This window comes from Neoarius graeffei, chromosome 2 (assembly GCF_027579695.1).
Source record: "Neoarius graeffei isolate fNeoGra1 chromosome 2, fNeoGra1.pri, whole genome shotgun sequence".
NCBI lineage: Eukaryota > Metazoa > Chordata > Actinopteri > Siluriformes > Ariidae > Neoarius > Neoarius graeffei.
The window spans coordinates 101,215,987-101,238,192 of record NC_083570.1 but is presented as its reverse complement, the minus strand read 5'-3'; the positions used below and the strand labels follow the sequence as shown (position 1 = coordinate 101,238,192).

Below are 22,206 nucleotides of genomic sequence, written 5' to 3'. Positions count from 1 at the left end.
AAACTTGACGTGATGGAGAAAAACTGAGATCGGTTTTGGATTCCGCACCCAAAAATTAGTTAAAAACAGCTGTCAGACCTAACTCAACAAAAATTGTGTTCCCCAGTGTACTCATATATCCTGGGGGCGGCACAGTGGTGTAGCATGAGAACTGCTGTAGGCCACTGCAAAACCAATCTAGTGAAGTGGGGGTATAGAGAGAATGACAACACGGTAGTGTAGTGGTTAGCACGGTCGCCTCACAGCAAGAAGGTTCTGGGTTCGAGGCTTACCCCTTTTTCACCAAATCAGTTCCAGGGCTGGTGCTGGTTCACAACTCGTTCAACTTGCAAACCAGCTGAGAACCAGTTTGCTTTTCCATAGCTCGGGTTGCTAAGGGGAGCCACGTCATTACGTCACTGTATACGTCAGTTGCGTCACTGCGTTTGCATAAACCTTGGCGTGAACATCGAAGCAACAACAACACGGAGAAGAAGAAGAAGCAACAACAACAACAATAATGGATGACTTCACATTTGTACAGCTGCTGTTTCTGGCTTTATGGTGCTTCATTCAAAATGGCGCCCTCTTGCGGTCTTGCTATTGTTGTTGGTCTTAACAACTCCGCCCCCCCCCACTGACGTAAGCAGTTCTTTCCTCTAGCCCAGCAAAGAGCTGGTGCTACCCTGGAACCGGTTTTTCTGGCCCAGAGCCAGTTCTTTGTCAGTGGAAACAGAAAACCCGGTTCCAAACTAAGCACTTGCCCCGAACCAGCCCTGGAACTGATTTGGTGGAAAAGGGCTGTGTCTGCGTGGGTTTCCTCTGGGTGCTCTGGTTTCCCCCCCACAGTTCAAAGACATGCGGTTAGGTTAATATGGGACGGCCTTGGGCTGAGGTGCCCTTGAGCGAGGCACTTAACTCCCAACTGCTCCCCGGGGACTGTTAGCATGGCTGCCCACTGCTCTGGGTATGTGTGTGCTCATTGTGCATGTGTGTGTTCACTGCTTCAGATGGGTTAAATGCCGAGAGGAAATTTCACAAGTGTGTGCTGAATAAAGTTGTGCTTGCTTGCTTGACACCAGCTGCCTGTGTGGAGAGGAGCAGACTATGCAACATCTGCTAGTTTGCCCACATCTACCAGATCCCTGGGCAGCTGTAGTGGTTTAGTGTAGTGGTTAGCACTGTCGCCTTACAGCAAGAAGGTCCTGGGTTCAAGCCCAGCGGCCGATGAGGGCCTTCCTGTGTGGAGTTTGTATGCTGTTCGCGTGGGTTTCCTCCAGCATGCAAGTGGCTCTAACTTGACCGTGGTTGTCTGTGTCTGTATCAGCCCTACGATAACCTGGTGACTTGTCCAGGGTGTACTCCGCCTCTCGCCCATAGTCAGCTAGGATAGGCTCCAGCTTGTCTGTGACCCTGTAAGACAGGATAAGCAGCTACAGATAATGCATGGATGGAAGTTGTCTACTAGCAACACGCTCTCCAGAGACACCCGTGATCATTGCTGTTTTCTTCCAAGCTTTAATGCTTGCGGGAACCGGACTGGCTCACTGACATGTCAATCAAGCAACTGGAAACAACCCTCGGAGCCTGGAGCACAAAGAGACAACTGAGAACTGGATATGGAAACACAGTCGATTAGTCTTATCTGGAAAGTGCTTTAAGGCTCTGGTTACACTACAGCTCATGATACAGTGGAGGAAATAATTATTTGATCCCTTGCTGATTTTGTAAGTTTGCCCACTGGCAAAGATATGAACAGTCTATAATTTTAAGGGTAGGTTTATTTTAACAGTGAGAGATAGAATATCAAAAAGAAAATCCAGAAAATCACATTTTATAAAATATATAAATCGATTTGCATTTCGTTGAGTGAAATAAGTATTTGATCCCCTACCAACCATTAAGAGTTCTGGCTCCCACAGACCAGTTAGACACTCCTAATCAACTCGTTACCTGCATTAAAGACAGCTGTCTTAAGTTGACACCTGTATAAAAGACACCTGTCCACAGAATCAATCAATCAGACTCCAACCTCTCCAACATGGGCAAGACCAAAGAGCTGTCTAAGGATGTCAGGGACAAGATTGTAGAGCTGCACAAGGCTGGACTGGGCTACAAAACCATAAGCAAGAAGCTGCGTGAGAAGGAGACAACTGTTGGTGCAATAGTTCGAAAATGGAAGAAATACAAAATGACCATCAATCGACCTCGGTCTGGGGCCCCACGCAAGATCTCACCTTGTGGGGTATCAATGATCACGAGAAAGGTGAGAGATCAGCCTAGAACTACACGGGAGGAGGTTGTTAATGATCTTAAGGCAGCTGGGACCACAGTCACCAAGAAAACCATTGGTAACACATTACGCCGTAATGGATTAAAATCCTGCAGTGCCCGCAAGGTCCCCCTGCTCAAGAAGGCACATGTGCAGGCCCGTCTGAAGTTTGCCAATGAACACCTGAATGATTCTGAGAGTGATTGGGAGAAGGTGCTGCGGTCAGATGAGACCAAAATCGAGCTCTTTGGCATTAACTCAACTCGCCATGTTTGGAGGAAGAAAAATGCTGACTATGACCTGAAGAACACCATCCCCACTGTCAACCATGGAGGTGGAAACATTATGCTTTGGGGGTGTTTCTCTGCTAAGGGCACAGGACTACTTCACCGCATCAACGGAAGAATGGACGCGGCCATGTACCGTAAAATCCTGAGTGACAACCTCCTTCCCTCTGCCAGGACACTGAAAATGGGTCGTGGATGGGTCTTCCAGCACGACAATGACCCAAAACATACAGCCAAGGCAACAAAGGAGTGGCTCAAGAAGAAGCACATTAAGGTCATGGAGCGGCCTAGCCAGTCTCCGGACCTTAATCCCATAGAAAACCTATGGAGGGAGCTGAAGCTCCGAGTTGCGAAGCGACAGCCTCAAAACCTTAATGATCTAGAGATGATCTGCAAAGAGGAGTGGACCAAAATTCCTCCTCACATGTGCGCAAACCTGGTCATCAACTACAAGAAACATCTGACCGCTGTGCTTGCCAACAAGGGTTTTGCCACCAAATACTAAGTCTTGTTTGCTAGAGGGTTCAAATACTTATTTCACTCAAAGAAATGCAAATCAGTTCATATGTTTTATATGAAGTTATTTTCTGGATTTTCTTTCTGATGTTTTGTCTCTCACAATTAAAATAAACCTACCATTAAAATTATAGAATGTTCATTTCTTTGTCAGTGGACAAACTTACAAAATCAGCAAGGGATCAAATAATTATTTCCTCCACTGTATGCCTTCCTCTTCCTCCTGCTAAGCCAGTTCAGGAACCCTCCTGCAGTGACTAGCGTGGATGCACGTCACTCTGCCTGTGACCTTCACTGCCGTTGGGGTTGTGAGCAGGACCTGGAATGGGCCATTCCACCGTGGCTTGTTCCACTTGGTTCGTCGGAAGTCCTTCACCACTATCCAATTCCCTGGTTGTAGATCGTGCAGAGGTCCCTCAGCAGGCTTGGGAAGTGCTTCTTTTACCTGTTTGTGGATAGATTTGAAAGCAGAGGACAGCGTTGCACAGTAATTCAACATTGCATCATCACACAGAGTGGTGTCCAGCAGTGTTCCTTGTTCTGGCCCTATCCCCGTGTTGGGTACTCATCCAAACAGAATTTCAAATGGGCTTAACCCATGTTTAGGCCTAGTTTGCATCCTCATTTGTGTGAGTGCTACAGGGAGGACCTTTGTCCATCCTAGCCCTGTTTCTGCACAAGCTTTGCTTAGTTTATTTTTAAGGGACCCATTTTCCCTCACTAAGTGTCAGTTCAATTAAGTCCATTTGGAGATGATCAAACGGTTTGTCTGGTATTGGGTGTGCTGCTTGAGTTAGTTTGATACCTTGACCTGCATTATGTTGTGCACATATCAAGCATTGCTTGCAAAATTTCACAGCATAGTTTGAAAACCCCTTTGTGAACCATCTCTTTGTTACTTCTGCTACCATCCCCCCTTTTGACACATGGGTGAGCCAATGGGCCAATTTTGCATAGAAAGAGAACACGTGTTTTGGTAGACAGGGACGGCCCGAGGGACAAACCCAGACCGAGTTTGCAAAGATACAGCCGGCCTGTTTCCAGACTCGTCTCTCGTCCTGGGTGGCAGTGTTCTGAAGGTCCACTAGCTGTAAACAGGGGGTGGAAACTTTGTTCTTTCCCGTCTCTGGTGGCTGAACCATCCACTGATACCCCTTTTCCACCAAATCAGTTCCAGGGCTGGTTCGGGGCCAGTGCTGGTGCTGGTTCACAACTCGTTCAACTTGCGAGCCAGCTGAGAACCAGTTTGCTTTTCCATAGCTCGCGGTGCTAAGGGAAGCCACGTCATTACGTCGCTGTATACATCAGTTACGTCGCTGTACATGTCAGTTACGTCGCTACGTTTGCATAAACCTTGGCGCGAATATCGAAGCAAAAACAACACGGAAGAAGCAGCAGCAACAATAATAATAAAGGATGACTTCGCATTTGTACAGCTGCTGCTTCTCGTCGCTTAAAAATGGCGATCTTTCGCGGTCTTGTTATTGTTGTTGGTCTTAACAACTCCGCCCCCCCACTGACGTAAGCGGTTCTTTCCTCTGGCCGAGCAGAGAGTTGGTGCTAGCCTGGAACCGGTTTTTCTGGCCCCAGAGCCAGTTTTTTGTCAGTGAAAACAGAAAACCCGGTTCCAAACTAAGCACTGGCCCTGAACCAGCCCTGGAACTGCTTTGGTGGAAAAGGGGCAATAGAGGACCATGTCTGGATTTTCCAAAGGGTCACTCTTTAAGTCTGCCCTGGGGGAACAAAAATTGTTAGTGAGAGTGACACAGTCATGTGGTTCTCCATCGTCCTCTGTAGGGAGAAGAGAGGCAGGATTCAGAACAGTACAACGTTTTACAATGATGTTATGCATATCAAGTATGACAGTATTATACTTTAACCATCTCTGTGCTGAAAAATGTGACATCTTTTCCTCCAACAGAAGCAGGGAGACAGCATGTGGGACCAAAGGGTGAGGTTAGAATACCCCACAATATTTCTGGAAGCAGTTACCACCTTTTCAGCCACAGCAACTGCACGCAGGCAAACAGGAAGTCCAGCCACCACTGGGTCCAATTTGCTGGAGAAGTAGGCTACAGGTCTTAATCTATCCCAGCGCTTCTGCAAAACAGAGGTCATGAAACCCTTCTTTTCAGCTACAGTTTGAACAAATGGTTTATTGGGGTCAGGCAATCCCAGAGTGGGTGTGGTCTGCAGAGCGCTCTTTAGGGACATCAGGCGCGTGCAGAACAACCACAGCATTGACTGCTTGCAGATCTTGGACAAACCTCCACTTATCGGACTGGGACGGTTTTCTTGCCTTCTTAACTGGGGAAATAGGAGTGTGCACTGGAGAATCCTGGCAAGGGACAATTACACCTGCCTTCAGCAATGAATCAAAGACCGGTCTTATACCTGTGATTTCTTCTGGTTTGACTGGGTACTGGGTCTGTCTAGGCCTGAAATCTGATTTGGGGGTGATCACCACTGGTTCAGCATTCTTTATTAGGCCTACATCATATTTACCCTTCGCCCAAACGGAATTTGGAACTCCCGCCAATTTGGGGTGCACCTCTGCTGAAGTTATGCCTGTGGAAACAGAGACAAACAGGCCACTATAGCCGGGGTCCCCAGGACCCTGGTCATCAGTGGCTAATATTACGCTGCGCTTAACATGCACACACATAGCATGACTTTGTTTGTAGACCCCAAGCTTTTGGCAAAACAACACACTAGGGTCCTCTGTTTGAGACCATTCATTGCCATTGGCTGCACACTTCTTGACCCATTTCCCCATGTCTTTCCAATGGGCGGCTCGTGGCTTTGCTAATGAGACATGGGGTATGGAATTAGTGATATCAAAAAAATCATGCTGGCAGCAGCCGACCTCGGAGTCCTCTGACGCAAGGCCGCGCATAACATGTTTGAGAACACTGCGATGAACATTGGTGCAGCTGTTCGGACAACGAGTAAGATGGACCTGCACAGCACAATAATGTTTAGACCAATATGTAGTTTTGAGGGTCAATCTTTCACATGCATGGGGGTCTGCAAACCAAGTCTTTTCAAACTCGACATCTTGCCCTTGGTGAACATGTGCTGTACAATGCAAATCTTCCTGTTTCATATAATCTGTGTCAACTGATGAGGTGTTCACGTGTGTACAAGGTGTTTGGGAGTTTGTGTGAGTTGATCTGAGCAGAGCTACACACACATACAAAGGGCTTCCAAGACCATACTGCACACCGCACATTTCACTTACTTGAATAGTTAGTCCATCTGGAGTGGGCATGAGATTTACTCCTAATTTGCACATTAAATCGCGTGCTAACAAATTTACTGGACATGTAAGTGAGATGAGGAATGAGTGAGATGTAACTATTCCTCCCTCGCTTTTACACGGGAGGTTGACTGAGAAGGTTTCGGTTACAGGTCGCCCTGAGATGCCCATCGTCTGAATAGAATTTGAGCCGAGCGGTGGCTCTACTGGAAGTACCCCATGTTGTATGACTGAGTATCCCACTCCAGAATCTACTAAAAAAAGTCAACGCATGCCCACATACAGTGAGGGGCATACAAGGGAGTTTAGAGAAGGGAGTAGTTGTGCATTTTAACAAACTTAATACAACTTCAGGTGTATCTATCTGGACTGGTGTATCGGGTGTTTCTGTGTAGTCTTGCTGTTGCATGCAGGTGCTGCTACTAACGTGTTTAACGTTATGTGAATGTTCCTGTCTATGTGTATCATCAGGTGTGTGTGTTACCTCCCCTGTTCTCTGTGTGGGGCCCGTACCCAGAGTCCGCCCGTCAGTCTGCTTTGCTGTACTTCTCACGGGGCCTCTGGCTGCTACTGTGGAGACAATCTCAAGCAATGTGTCCCTTCTGATTGCAGTTGTAGCAGGTTGCACCTTTCCTCCAGGATGGGTCACCCCAGGTCATCCTGCCTCGGCCCCTACCTCGACCTCTTCCTCTTTGTCCAGGCTGAGCAGTCTGGAGAAGAACGAGAGTGGCGGCGTGTAGGTCTTGGTCTCTTTTTGTTGACTTTGTCTTCTCCTTCTCTTTCAGCAGCCTTTCTGCATGCACAGCGTACTGCTCGATCTTGGTGAGGCTGGCGGTTTCCGACAAGAGACAGAGCTGCTTTACTTACTTGGCCACTGCTGGATTCATACCGTTCATGAAACTGTCCCGCAGGTGCGCTTCCCAGACCTCAGGAGTGCCTTCCACTCCAGCCAGGGTCATGGGTCTGGTCATGCCACTGTGTTTCTCGTGCGCGGCAGTGAGATGGGCGAGAAACACTGACACCATTTCACCATCTTCTTGCTTACACATACTGATCTTAGTCATGTCTATGTTCAAGGGAAAGGCACTGTCCAGACAAGCACAGAAAGCAGTGATGGTATCTCTGTACTCACCATTGCCAGCCGCACTCCAGTCTGGTGTAGTCATTCGCTGGTCAGCTTCCGGCCACTCTCTGGAAACTTTGTTCCAATCTATACCCATCTTGGGCATGAGTAGGCGGCGAAGTTCATGGGTGGTTGGCCGGAATTCTCTGCAAAATATCAACAGCTCATTACCAAATCTCTTTCCTCCTACCTCTCTCACATTGGGAAGGGAAGCCATGCTTTCCTTGATATCGGCTGTCATCCAGGGTCTGTGGACTAGAAGCGCGCTGTCAGCTCTAGCCACTTCCACCATTGGAAGATGAAGGACTTCAGACTTTAGGTTACGGTCTTGTGGACCCACTGGTGAGCATGTGGTCAGGTCCAGGAGGGTGTCTCTTCTGTCGCCATATGCAAGACCGGATCTTGTGTGTGATGGAGAAGCGCTGACGCTGGAGGCAGCTGGTAGGCTGGGAGAGATTTCAGAGGCTCAGGTTTTGTTTTTTGTTTTTTTGCTTTGTCTCGACTTCTCCCCCTTTCTGTGGGTGAGGCGCTTGTGGGAGTGATGCTCCACCTTGCTGAGGAGGCAGTGTGTGTTGGGGTGGTGGGGCAGACTCCAGGTCAGGGTCCATCTGAAATTTCAAACACTGAGAAGAGGGTGAGAGCCCTGCCTGTCGTTTCTCTCTTTTGTACTTTCTCAAGTGTTTCTTCTTTCCATGCAGAAAACGCCCTCCAGTCCCCTAGGAACTTAACATTATCTGCAGACTCTTCTTTTTCCTTCCATTTCAACTTTTCTTCTAACTGTTCTATCTGCCTGGGACTAAAACTGCCCTTTTCAGGGAATCCTAAGTCCTTTACCCATATGTCAAACTGTGCCAAACAATCCTCGCCATACGAGGTTTTCATAAACTGGATGTTTGGGCTGTCATAGGAACACCCAATTCTTATTATAGCACATTACTTGCTTTTTTCTTTTCTTTTCCTAACTTGTCGTTTCTGTTCCCCATTGTACACTGTTATATCAATAGGTTATGATAACAATGGCTGAGTTTCTTTATTAGGATCACAAGAAGAACAGGTTGGACTATGTCCAAAAATGCAACACAATAATCCTTTAGTTCTGTTCTTATTAGTAAACAATTTATCTGACATTTACCTTAAGCTAAAACTAGGTATCATTTAGCACAACAACCTCAAAGACAACTCACGCATGTGTACAAGATCTATTTCTCTGTTTCAGAATTTGGAGGAGGACAGTACTCTGTTAATTCATCAATATTTTGCATGCACACCGGTGTGTCTTGGCGACTTCATGATCGAACCTCTATATCCCATTCCTATGACGGGCCAGTTGTTCACACAGAACAAAGGGAGCAAGATTCAGTTCTTTCCCAGTTACGAATCGCTGAACGTGAATCCGAAACGTGCCCCCTTACTTCACTCTCTCAAGTAGGTGAGCCGTTACCCAGTCGTCACTTAGGTGGATTTTTCTCTTACTCAACCCAATAAACTACTCGAGGTTTATTGTCTCAAAATTGTGTCTTATCCATTTCTGCAAACATATTGATGGTACCACAGTTTAGCAGTCCTCCTTGACTCTGACAAATTTCTGTCCGTCTCTTACATCAGTCTTGAAATACTGTTTCCACTAATTTCTTTACACAAGAATGCAAAGTTATCACTTACTGATTCAGTGAGCCCTGACGGTCTGGTCTCTTGTACGAGTTCTCAGCTCCACACCGTAGCCTTGTGTCCCGTCGCCCGAGGATCAGACGCGTAGGGCCCACCCAGGGACGCCAAATTGTAATGGAAACTTCTAATAAACACTTCAGAATGCTTAGCAGTTGTCTTTTCAGTTATTTATTATAGTAGATCATATAAAACAGAAATATAAAACAGGAAAGGAAAAAGAAGGAGAGAAGACGACACCACTTCAGTGATGCCGAGAGTGCGCACTCTGAGTTGTGTCTTAGTGGCTGTTATCTATTATACTCTAAAGGCATTCGCTTACTGTTCGTATCTGTACGCGATTGGCTCTAGGCTTTCTATGAAGCTTTGTTTAAGCATGCACCTGGCGTGCTCTGGGATGTGCAGGCGTATGTGCGGTTAGGGAGAACCCAGACACCCTGCTTATCACCAACCAAGGGCACAGAAAGGCAATTACAGCATGTGGGGAAAACAACTTCTCAGTACACTAGGCCACTTGAGCTCAACACACAGAAACACAGAGAATAGGAATGTTCATTCACTAAATTTCCTTCACAATAGAGATCTTGCATGTGACGTCACAGCTGATCCAGATTGTGACAGACGCCATCTTGTCGGTCAAACGCCATATTCCGCCTTCTACTTCTGCTTTTACTTATACCTTTTCTTCTGGAAAACCCTACTATATACAATTCTACTACAACGGCTGCGGCTACAAGCTCTCCCTACCTGTGCACGTTTTTTATGTTTTTTGTGTGTATTTTTGCGTGTTGTTCGTCTGTACTGGACTTCAATATCCACTACAACCGTATGGACTTGCTGGACATTGGTTTCCAGCAGAAAATTACGGTTTGTAGCGATTTCCATCGCATGCACAACATTCCGGACGAGAAAAAAAAAAACATTCTGGACGAGACCAGATTGCGAGACCAGCGGGGTCTCCGTGGATTGTTATCGGAAGCAAAGCGAAGGAGGCGGCGCCGGGAGCCGAAGCAAAAGCGAGGCTACAGGCAGAGCCGGCCTGTTGACTAAGCTCAGAAAACAGCCACTCAAATCTCCACTGCCAAGCCTCTACCTCTCCAACGCCAGATCCATGTAAACAAGACGGACGATTTGGAATTACCTTATTCTATTCTACAATCGGCTGGTCAGCGCTATACTCCATACTTAAGTGACTTACCCATCCAGTGAGGATCATTTTCTTGTTTACAAGATGCCACATCTGAGTCGCTGACAAATCCTGAATTTCTGTAAAGAAAACTGTCCAGAGATTTCTAAGCACGCAGTGCTTCACCACTGAACAGCGAGGGAAAGTTGATGAGGTAATCATACACGTCTGGGTATTCCGCTGGCGGTTCAAAATCCGGTCGTGAAAACTCCGTCCGGAAAGCCATAAGGGTCACAAATCTGTAGATCGTTTATTTTAGACATATATCTAGTTATCTGTTCATTAGAAAAATGAGCTGTGTAGTCCGTCGGTTGAAATTGATCCATTCTGTACATGAGTGCAGCAGTATTCAGCGGTGTTTTTGACCGACACGATGGCGGTTGTGTACTTTCCGGTCACGTGACTGCAAGATCTCTATACCAAACAGCAAAGTGATGACTTTTCTCCATTTAAATAGGCTGAATAACTGATTACAAGATCGAATACATGTGACACTAATAAAAAAAGTTACTTTGAAATAACACTATAATTCTTTATAACGTCTTTTTAGAATAAGTAATAATTTGTCTCTTTTCATACTTTCTTTGCTTTACTCCATGACATACCAAAGGCATGCAAATATACATGAGAAAATTGCTTTTAATTTCATCACTTTTCAGAAGGAATGAAGCATTGTTTCAATCAGCTGTAAGGGTACCAACAAATTTGTCCATCAGCCTTGTGCTGCTTTTTGCTAAAGTGTCAAATTTATATTCAAACTAAGGGCCAAAATGTTATGGATTAGTCAATAATAAAAAAAAAGCAATGAAAAGGCAATAACTACAGAGCTTGTTCATTACAAAGTCACAGATTTAATATTCTTTAAAGCCATTTTGATTGTACTGACTTTTTCCATTTGAATTCCAACAAGCCGATCTGGTAAAATCACATTAAATCACAAGAAACTAAGACGACGGTCATCCCAAAAAAAAATAATAATAAATAAATCCTACTGTACATGGTGGTCCATGTTTCTCTCACGCGACTGTTTCATACTTTTGTACATGTCAATATTATCATCAGAACATTTCACGCTATGTTCAATCCTAGAGACTATATAAATTAAAGTACATTTTGTGACTTTTTTTAAAATACAAATCAAAACATCAGCATACACGATGTAAAAGGCCGAAGCCTGGTTACGACTATACAAAATATAAAATGCTAAAACAATATAAAAGAAACTACTTCAAGCTTTTCAACGTCTTGGTGTGAAAGGGATTCACATTTCAGGGTTGAGGACTTCAAAATTAAAGTCAGCATGAAACTGCGAGGTTGTTGCTCTAAATAAATTAAGGAATGAAGTACAGAACTACTGGTCACAGAACAGTGAAACGAGTGAGTCCTCTCCTCATTTCTGTGAAACCTGCGAAGAGAAAACACATTGAGAGACACTGTTAGGCTCTCCATTAATCACACAGAGAAAGTGTGTATAAGAAACAGGCTGAGTGAGTGGAGGAGTGCGAGACGTGCGACACTCACTCGTGTGCGAGATGCGTTGTGTTGCATGGTTGCTGCCAGGCTCTCAATGTGGATGCTCGTCCTCTTCGCTCAGCTCTTTATCTGCATGAAAGGAAACAGAGTGTGTGGTAAAGACCTATGGGTTGTTTTACAATCAGGGTACGCAAGCTAAAAATCACATTTAACACTTATTATCTTCAATATCAAAAGGCTTGACTAAATAAACTTGGTTGTTTATTGTAGCCCTGTGATAGCTCTATTTACCATGCAAAAAAAAATTTGGTGATAACGTTATTTTTGGTGACTGTATGGCAATATGTGTCATATTTAGCAAAATTACTCGTGTCATTTAGAAAAAGTGCTTTTTTGACCACAGGTAGCTCCAAAAGGGATGCACTTAAATCATTCTTTATACCATAAAACAAATATTTGGTTCCATATAATTGGAAACATAGTTAAGTTTTAATGTTGAATGCCAGTAAGTTTTCAGACTATTTTGATCAAATTAGTATGTAATTGTGTCAAAAAAATGTCCTCTCCGAGACAGCTAATTTTTCAATATAAAATAACATATCTAAAATGATTATTTTCATCCTAAAATGTGGTCAAGATATTGGGACATAAATATTAGAGACAACTAACACAAAGCTTACAGCCTTATATTTAAAAGCACTATGGAAGTCGTGGATTCTGAATTGTCAAAAAAAAAAAAAAGTCCTCTCCGAGAATCACTTCATTTGTTTCTCCCAGCCCTGCTTAAAGCTACACTTAATTTACTTAGAAAAAAAAAACCTAAATAGTTCATGAACATGCGATAACATTAGGTGAATGTTATGGACTACTAACAATTTCTTAACTGTTGGAATTTTATTTCTATCAGCTATTTTTTGACAAGGAGTCTTTGATAACATTTTTGCTACTTTTCTTTATCTTATAGCAGATTACACTAAACTACCATACACGTGTCAAAAAATTACCTGAAATCTGTTCTTTAACTTGTCCTTCACTTAAAAACTGGTACAAGAACCAGTCTGAATCAATTTGAATTTTGGACCCCTGTGACACAAACTTTGTACCCTGATTGTAAAACAACCCCTATTCGAGTTCCGTAGCGCTTTAAACAATCGACAATTGTCACGAAGCAGCTTTACAGAAATCAGGAAGTAGATTAAGATACCACACCAGAACGTCAAGGACGTAGTCTCTCATCTGGCCTGCGATCAAGACGACCAAAACATCAAACAGAACTGAAATGTGACAATGTGAGAGAGGACCAACCTCCACGACAAATTGTTTACAACAGGAAAAAATCAACAAAGGACTAAATTTTGTTCTTCGAAGGAAGATCGACCCCCCCCCCCAAAAAAAACGATCAGAACTGAATTCGCATGATAAATGAGAGAGGAGATACAATCCTAGTTAGAAGAAAATGTCTTAAGCTGACCTAATGACCAATTTATTAGCCAAAAATTGACAATACAGTGACCAAGTGTTGTACAGAAGGTCTAGTTCTTTCAAATAAAACAAATCAGAACTGACCATTGAGAACTGAGCGAGGGAGGGAGGAGACATGCTTTAACTGAAAATAAACAAAGTGCTAAACAAACAGTTTACAACAGGAAACTCAACAACAACAAAAAAAACCCACCATGTTTTGTTCCCCGAGCGAAGATCTACCCAAAACTGGAATTGGGTGAGAACTGCGAGAGGAGACACCGTTCTAATGAGAAGTCCCAGAACTCGTTAAGGTGACCTAATTAGCAGCTCATTAGCAAAAACTGACAATACAATGACCAAGTGTTGTAGAGAAGGACGAGTTCTTTCAAACGAACCAATCAGAACTGAAATCCACTGAGGAGATAGGGAGGAGATAGGATTTAACTGAAAATAAAAAGTTGTCAAGAAAGCTGTAAACAAAACGGTTTACAACAAGAAGAAACTCAAAGAAACAACCAACTTTTGTTCCTCATGGGAAGATCGACCCAAAACATCAATCAGAACTGAAATCGTATGAAAAATGAGAGAGGAGATACAATTCAAGTAAGAGGCCTGGAAAATTTAATTTGGCCTACTCGTTAGCAAAAAAAAAAAAAAAGACAAAACAATGACCAAGTTTTGTGCAGAGTGAGGAGTTCTTTCAAACAAAACAACCAGAACAGAAATCTGTGTTGAATTGACGGAGGAGATACGATTCAAGTGAATTGTGAATGATGGACGGACGCCACGCCATGGCAACAGCTCATCGGCCTTATGGACAGACGAGCTAATGAGGTGCTACTGGAAAGGGGGGGAAAAACAAAACAAAAAACTTGAAGACATGAAGAAACCATGAGAGGAACCAGGTCTCAAAATGGAACCTCTTCAGGGTGACACCAGGTAGTGTGATTATGGGTGTTTTCACACTTGGTCCCTTTCAGCCATCTAACCGAACTCAGATCGATGACTCAGCATTTTTTGCGCATATGTGAACACTCCAACCGTACCCAGACCCCTTTAAAGCGAACCGAACTGAGACCACCTCAGGAGGTGGTCTCAGTACGGTTCGCTAAAAATCAACGGTACGGTTCGCCTAATCTGCGCATTGTGAACAAAAAGCGCACCGGGTTCACGTCACCTTTTTCACTGTAGTTTAACCTTCTTCGTTTGCCGTAGTTGGTCACGTGACTGTAGCAGGGAAACTCAACTTCCTTTTGGAACTTACCACAGCCGCTTTACAGTTCTCTGAACTTACTGACTGATGGGTCGGCCACAATAATATAACTATATTATAAATATAATATATATATATATATATATATATATATATATATATATATATATATATATATATATATATATAAAATATAATAATTTATTTTCCTTAATCCGCACTATTTTGATCAAAGAATACAGCAGGGCAAGCATAGCAGCAGACATTTTGATTCAAGAGAAAATTACCCAGAATTCTGTGCACTGGGGGTCTGAGGGCTCTAGAGGACCTGGTGTGAACAGAAAGAGGACTGAGGCCCCATCAAAGCTTAACTGGACCAGAAAGAGAACTCAGTCCTCTTTGTAATAAACTCACAGTGTGAACACAAAAAGAACTGAGTTCTTTTTCTGTTGGTCCACTTTTTGGTCCACTTAAAGAGGACGGAGTCTGGTTCCTTTAAAGGGGACCAGGTGTGAAAACACCCTATAAAGACAGACGACAGTACTGAGTGCGTTTACAGGATGCTCACAGTCGAGGTGAAGATTGTGAATAAGAGTCCTGGGGATGAGCACCGGACAGGGTTTATGATTACAGCAACAGCAGAAGTTCTTGCAAACTATTCACTCTCTCGCCATTTGATTTGCAAAAGGATCTCACGCTTCGGTTCAGGTTTAATGGGTGAATGAAATTTGCGTGAAATTTACCAAAAATGTCAGCATGGGGGGGGTATGAGCAAAGGAATATTCACTCATCTTTCACTCTAATTAAAGGTTCTGACTGCAAAGGAGAATTCTGGGCAAAAATGTTCTATTTCGATTGCTGTTGGAGTTTCGAGATGTTTCGCGTTGATTTGAGTTGAAATTAAGGAGTTGCGCTGCTGCACACACCGTGTATCCTGCGTGTAAATGTTTTGCCGAGAAAAAAAAAAGCGTCCCGCATTTTACGATTCTGGAGATTGCCGAAGCAAGTGAGCAACAATATCATATGACTGTGGGGTGTTTGACCTACTTTTAACCAAAACAAGCCAGCACGGGCAAACATGGCGGACCCCGCTCTCCCGCCAGCGGAAAAGAAAAGGAAAACATGAAAGCGAATCAACTAGAAAGCACGTCGGAAAAGTGATGGAAATTAAAAGCTTGTCTGCAAGAATTTTCATGAAGGGACAGATCGACCGCTGGAATAGACTGAAGGATGAAATGGGTATGAATTCTGATGAAGAATTTGCAGCATTTGTATGGGATTAGTGAGTCTGGGTATGGAGTTATACACCAAATGGTTTTGAGCTTACAAAGAAAGAAACGAGAACACAAAAGCAGTAACAGAGAAAAGATATACATGTGTCCGTCTCAGAAACTGCTCTCTCATTTGGGACATTATGGTCAAAAAATAAATTTTCTAATTTTACTTTTTTTTTTTTTGCATTTCCCAAACACTCAATGTTTCTTTTGTCATGTTTAATAAGAATAAAGATAGTATCTTGCTTTATCTGGACTCCACTGTGGAAAATTTTTTTGATTACAATTCAAATGCTTTTGTAAAATTGATTTCCATATAAAATAACTCCATCATGAAGAATTAAAGCCCCTCCTTCACAGATGAGTGAAAATATTGAATAAATTTCCTCTTTTTGATTGCTTGGGTTAAAAATGCCAAGTTATGATGGCTGAATTGATTATTCACTTAAATATGAATAATATGATACATTTTGGGGATTTGATATGGCGAAATAGGACACGATGGAAAAATCAAGAACACACCGGAAAGATGAGAATAACGGCGCTGGTAAAAGAACAGCGACTGTACCGGCTGAAGGTCGCGCGAGTCTCTGCTGTGGCACGCGAGCAACGGGACATCACTACCGCACCGGACGGAGCGCGACGCGGGGGCAGGGCAAAATGACTGGCCGTAGATTCTATCAAAAGTTCGATCTAAATTGACCATGGTTGCAAAATATTGGCCAAAAATACGCAAACACTACAAAATATGAAAGTAAGATGAAAAAGAAACATTCTATGGCCTTATACTGCAAGACTAAAACAAAATAAAACTCTCAAAACTCACCTTTTCAGTGATAACGTCCAAACAGATCACCCGCGTAACAGAGAGACCGCAAATGGAAGCACGATCAACTTCTAACTGTTGGAGTGGAAAATTCCATTCTACACATGCAAATTGTTAATGTGTGTCCTTCCCCGCACACAAATAACACGCTACGGTAAAAAATAGACCACAACTCATTTTATAGCTCAGAAATTCATACAAGACCAGCTACCATCGGAACATATTCTGTAGGAAACATATTCTATACCTAACTTTCAGCTTTCATTTTAAAAAACAAAATCGCAGATTTATAACTAAATTTTTATATGGCGTAGTGATTTTAAGTTCCTACTTTTGGTGAGATAGTGACCTCGACCCTGAGGCTTTCCGTTTAGATCAAAACACACGATCGTATTGGGTTTGGGTTTGCGGAAAATGGAGTTACAACGGCGATCAAATATTTTGCATGATGTTTTATTACGGTTATGATTATTCTGTGAGCCACCAATCCTTAGGTAGATAAAGTTACAACTTAAAATATAATTAGTGAGAACTGTAGACAATGACGATGAGGAAGCAGGGGGGCAGTCGAGCATCAGGTCTGGATGGAAAGGATGTGGGTTGAAGCAGCAGGTAACGCGTGATGATTCTCACCTGTGTGTGGTCACGGCTAGTTTATTAGTGTCCTTTTGGATACTATGTGAGCCAGCGAGATACGGCGCTGTCGGTGACGAACCAGTCACGAAACATGAACATGGCAAAGCTGGACACTAGTCTGGACTGTCTGCTTTCTTTTGGATTGAATTGGGCAGCATGGTGGGGCAGTAGTTTGCACTGTCGCATCACAGCAAGAAGGTTCTGGGTTCGAGCCCCGTGGCTGGTTGGGGGCCTTTTCTGTGTGGAGTTGTTCTTGTGCCTGTGTGGGTTTCCTCCAACAGTCCAAAAACATGCATTAGTTCAACTGGCTAGTCTAAATTGCCCAGTGGTGTGTATGAGTGTGTGAATGACTGTCTGTCTCTGACGGATTATCGTCCCGTCCAGGACGTACCCCGTCTCTTGCCTGTCATCAGCTGGGATTGGCTGCAGCTTCCCCATGGCCCATAATGAATAAGCAGAATAGAAAATGAACGAATATGAAGCAGCGCAAAAAAAAAATTTAAATCAGCCTGTCTCCGTCCTATTTTTTTTTGTCTCCCACAAAAGTTTGTCCATTTCACATCCATAACACTGACATACAAGTCAACACAGGAGATTTTTTTTTTTTCAATTTGCCTTCAAGAGCTTAAATGACAACACATACACATCGACTCATTAATCCCAAACTGCTGCTGTGAGACATCGTGTTAGCCAAGAAGAAGAAACCTTTATTCGTCACATGCACACTTCAAGCACAGTGAAATTCATCCTCCGCATTTAACCCATCTGAAGCAGTGAACACACGCACACACTCGGAGCAGTGGGCAGCCACACTACAGTGCCCGGGGAGCAGTCAGGGGTCAGGTACCTTGCTCAAGGGCACCTCAGCCCAAGGCCATCCCATATTAACCTAACCGCATGTCTTTGGATTGTGGGGGAAACCGGAGCACCCGGAGGAAACCCATGCAGACACGGGGAGAACATGCAAACTCCACACAGAAAGGCCCTCGCCGGCCCCGGGGCTCGAACCCGGAACCTTCTTGCTGTGAGGCGACAGCGCTAACCACTACACCACCATGCTGCCATATTTACACTATCACCGTGCTGCCACATCCATAACTCTGTAAATGTCCTAACAGACATTGCTCTGTCCCTGCTGGACGGTAACCGAGACTCACCTTGCTTGACTGTGTCCTCTTCTCCGTTGGCTCGCTTTCGAAACTTATCCTTCACCTTCGCCGTTTTCACTTTCCGCACCAAAGGCTCGTCGTCTGAACTGGCATCTGCAGAGAGCAAGCGTGGGCCAAAACTAACTCAAAATTAGCTCGTTCAAGGGCTCATCAATGTCATCTCGCTCTGAATAAACTCGTGAGGACCGTGTGATGATTACTCGACATGAAACAGTATTTTCTCATCTTCGCTCTTCAGCTATTTACAATTTGTGAGAAGGAACTTGTGAGAAGTTCACAGTGCTGCTGAATTTTCAAATCTGATCGGGTACCTGTTCACATTACTGCAGTCCTTCTAATACATTATCATTTCTATAGTAACAGCTCATTCACAAAGACTCCAGATAATTAATCCGACCCGAATAATAAACATTAAAAAACAACAACAACAGCAAGGCGATGTAACAATGTATAATTATTAAAGCTTTCTGGAAAGAAATGATTTGTTGAACATTTATGGAAGGAGTCTCCGGTGCCAGTGACTGGGGTGTGTGGGGGGTGTTTGTAAGCTCTCTGTGAACCCTGGCTTTTGCTGGAGGATGCAACTGAGTAAATGTCTGAACTTTATTTGGGGTGAATCAGAGTCATTTTAACTGAGGGCAGGTGTGAACCCAAAAAGACTGAATGCTGTAATTAAATCAAAAGGTGCTTCAACAAAGGATTAGTTTAAGGGTGTGCACGCTTATGCAACCAGCTTATCGTATGTCTTTTTTCTTCTCCCCAACAGATTTGTTTGTTTTTCAATTGAATTGTACAGGTTATAGGTCACATTAAAGGTGGGAAAAGTTTTGAAATTATTTATCATGGTCTCTTTTTTTAACATCAGAAAAACCTTCCATTTTAACAGGGTGTGTATACTTTTTATATCCACTGTAAGACCAAAACAATTGGCTTTCTCAAGTTTATCACGGAGACCATTAGTAATCCCCAGTAGTAACAGACTGCAGTATTCAAAATGCAGTAAGATGAAAGTATTATATAGCTTCACAGCCGTGTTACTGAATCACATTTTTTATTAATTTGATGTCTAAAAGTTTGTTCAGGGCAATTCCATGTAAATGTCAACCTCACCATGCAAAAATAAAGCAACATGTAATGCATCAAAACCACTCCCAGAGATCTCACCTAGGCCTGTATTTTACAGATGTGAATAAGTTGAACCAATTTGTAACCAACCTAATATGTCACTGTCAGTCTTTCTTTCTTATAATGTAAAACCCAAGCTAAAATCAACTTTGATCATGTACAATTCTATATTATTGCCACAAGCCACAGAAATGTATGCTAAAATCCACAAAACAGCAAAACAATAGCCATCCTAAATATTATTTAAGAACTTTGATAGTTTTAGCTGATATTTAGAGAGTTTTTCAAAGGGTTATGGTGGTTAAATTGCTGATTTTCTAAACATATGCCATGTCTATTTCAGACGCGTCACATCCATAACGGAATTTCGTCACATCCGTAACGCTGACTTTTCCTTCCGAAACTCTGCATGAAATACAAAATATTTTAAACAAAGATTTTTTAATATTCACCTTGGACCCCTCTATCAAACGGATATCTCCATTTCGACATTAGGTTTACAATTTCACAGAGTTTGATAAAAATGTACAGTCACCCAAGAAAAGTGATACTTTTTCTGTCACATCCATAACGCATCTTTTATTGGCATTTTCTGGCATGCCCTAGATGTACTATGGGAATTGTTCTTGTTCTATCACTTCTCCAGTATGGTACAGCCTTAAAATATGCAACACCTGTTTAAATACTGGGAGACAATAAAACATGCACTGGGTCATTTGTTGCCATTTTGAGTTCAAGTGTCACGTCCATAACGCTGGAATTGCTCTTAAGTGTGTTCTTAATATGAAGACTAATAAACAAGATACTGCCAATAGCAACGCCAAGTAGTTCCAAACTGTCTTTCTGCTCAATAACTTTGCTCTTGAGAATGAAAGTATCGCCATTACCAATGGTGATAGCAAATAGTGATAGTATTTCCTCTTGTCTTGAGAGAAGCCATGGCCTAATGGTTAGAGAAGCAGCTTTGGGACCAAAAGGTTGCTGGTTTGATTCCCTGGACCAGCAAGAATGGCTCAAGTTTCTTTGAGCAAGGCACCCAACCCCTAACTGCTCCCCAGGGTAGTATGTTGTACATCACTCTGGATAAGCGTGTCTGCTAAATGCCATGAATGTAACATCCGTCTACCTATTCCTTTTCGTACTTAACCGGGATTCAAACTCGGAGCCTTCTGATTCTTAACCCAACACCTTAACCACTTCCATTACAGGCGATGATTGTAACGGAAGGAGTGATATATATTTTGAATTTATTCATGAGTCCAGTCTTATGTCATCAAGTTGTTTAAAATACAAAGCTTTCCCAAATCCCAACCCGAATCCAAGATATACTACGCAAGTGTCCCTAATACAAGTCGCAAATTATGAACTGGGTTAAAAATTCCAACTTCGGATGAAAAATTCCACCCGACCTACAGTTCTGACCTGTAACACATACACTATAAGAGGAATGAAACACTTCAGGATGTGCTGCTACTGGTACTCTGGCACTGATTTTTTTTCCTATAACGGCACACCCTGTTGTGGTTGTAGTTGATTCCTTATTTTATTTGTGCATCTGGTCAAACGTGTCCATCAAGATATAAACAGTATCGTCTTGCAGGAACTATTACCTGCCGCTGGTCTTCTGCCTCTCGCAGCCTTGCTCTGCTCCTTCAGTTTCTTCATCTTATGACTCAGAGGCTCCTCGTCTGAGCTCTCCGCTGCACTCTCTAAATGACGTGCAGCAGAGAGAGAGAGAGACAGAGACCAAGAGACAGAGAGAGCGAGCGAGATGAGACAGAGAGAGAGACCAAGAGACAGCGAGAGAGAGAGACAGACAGAGAGATACAGAGAGAGAGACAGAGAGACAGACACCGAGAGAGAGAGCGAGACACACAGAGACAGAGACAGTGAGAGAGAGAGACAGACAGACCATGAGAGAAAGAGAGAGAGACAAGAACTGGGTGATTACTGTAAAATTACACACTTCCGACCATCAACTGCGAAGCATTAGTGGTCTAATTCTCTGAATTTTAAAGTCATCTTTCTTTTTTTTTTCCCCAGTGTTACCCTAACCCTGGCTAACCCTTCACATGATGCATTATAATATACACATTAACATATAACTTAATACCAATTTCCTGCATATACATTTATTCATTTTTAAGAGCGTCAAGTTTTATTCGTCACATGCACTCACCGGCCACTTTCATAGGAACACCCATCCACCTGCTGTTTGATGCAGTTTTTGGTATCCGGTTATTTAGCACAAAAGTCTTTTAGCACAACTCTAGATTATGGTCACAGTAATCAAAAAAAAAAAAAAAACCACTACTCATCTTGATACAGGAAGGGGTTTATTATGATCGCTTAGGGACTGGAAGCCCTAAAATGTGAACTGAAAATCTGATTCTTTGGTATCTTTGGATATTTGTAGTTAAGCCATAACAAATCGAATTCTGGGCACTTTCAGAGATATAATCAGAAGTGACTGAAGTTATCACAAATTCAACTGACTGTCAATAATTACGCTTTTGCCGAATTAATTAACCGGGGGATTATGTCTCTTGTGCTGCTTGACAACATGCGTTTTGCCGACTAAGTAGTAACCGACAGTTGCGATATGTAAACAAATGAAAAACTTCCACTAAAGTATCCTAGAACGAACAGCAATTAAATAAAAGTGCAATATAAACGTTCAGGAATGACAACCAAAATTAATTCATCAATTGTTTATAATATGGCAATCGTGAAGCAAGA

At 43.0% G+C, this 22,206-nt stretch overlaps 1 protein-coding gene across 3 annotated transcripts in view; it reads right to left on the bottom strand.

The window, feature by feature from the left end:
• Positions 1–11,115: 11,115 nt before the first annotated feature.
• The window catches only part of LOC132882071 (histone H1.0-A-like), a 35,596-nt gene continuing 24,505 nt past the window's right edge, over positions 11,116–22,206 (bottom strand). For all 3 annotated transcript variants that reach the window (XM_060915292.1, XM_060915293.1, XM_060915295.1), the window contains exons 9-12: positions 21,078–21,176; positions 18,331–18,435; positions 11,809–11,889; positions 11,116–11,692 (exon numbers count right to left, since the gene is read on the bottom strand). In XM_060915292.1, coding sequence (XP_060771275.1) covers positions 11,852–11,889; positions 18,331–18,435; positions 21,078–21,176 — 242 coding nt within the window. In that variant the 3' untranslated portion in view covers positions 11,116–11,692; positions 11,809–11,851. The remainder of the gene's footprint in view (positions 11,693–11,808; positions 11,890–18,330; positions 18,436–21,077; positions 21,177–22,206) is intronic.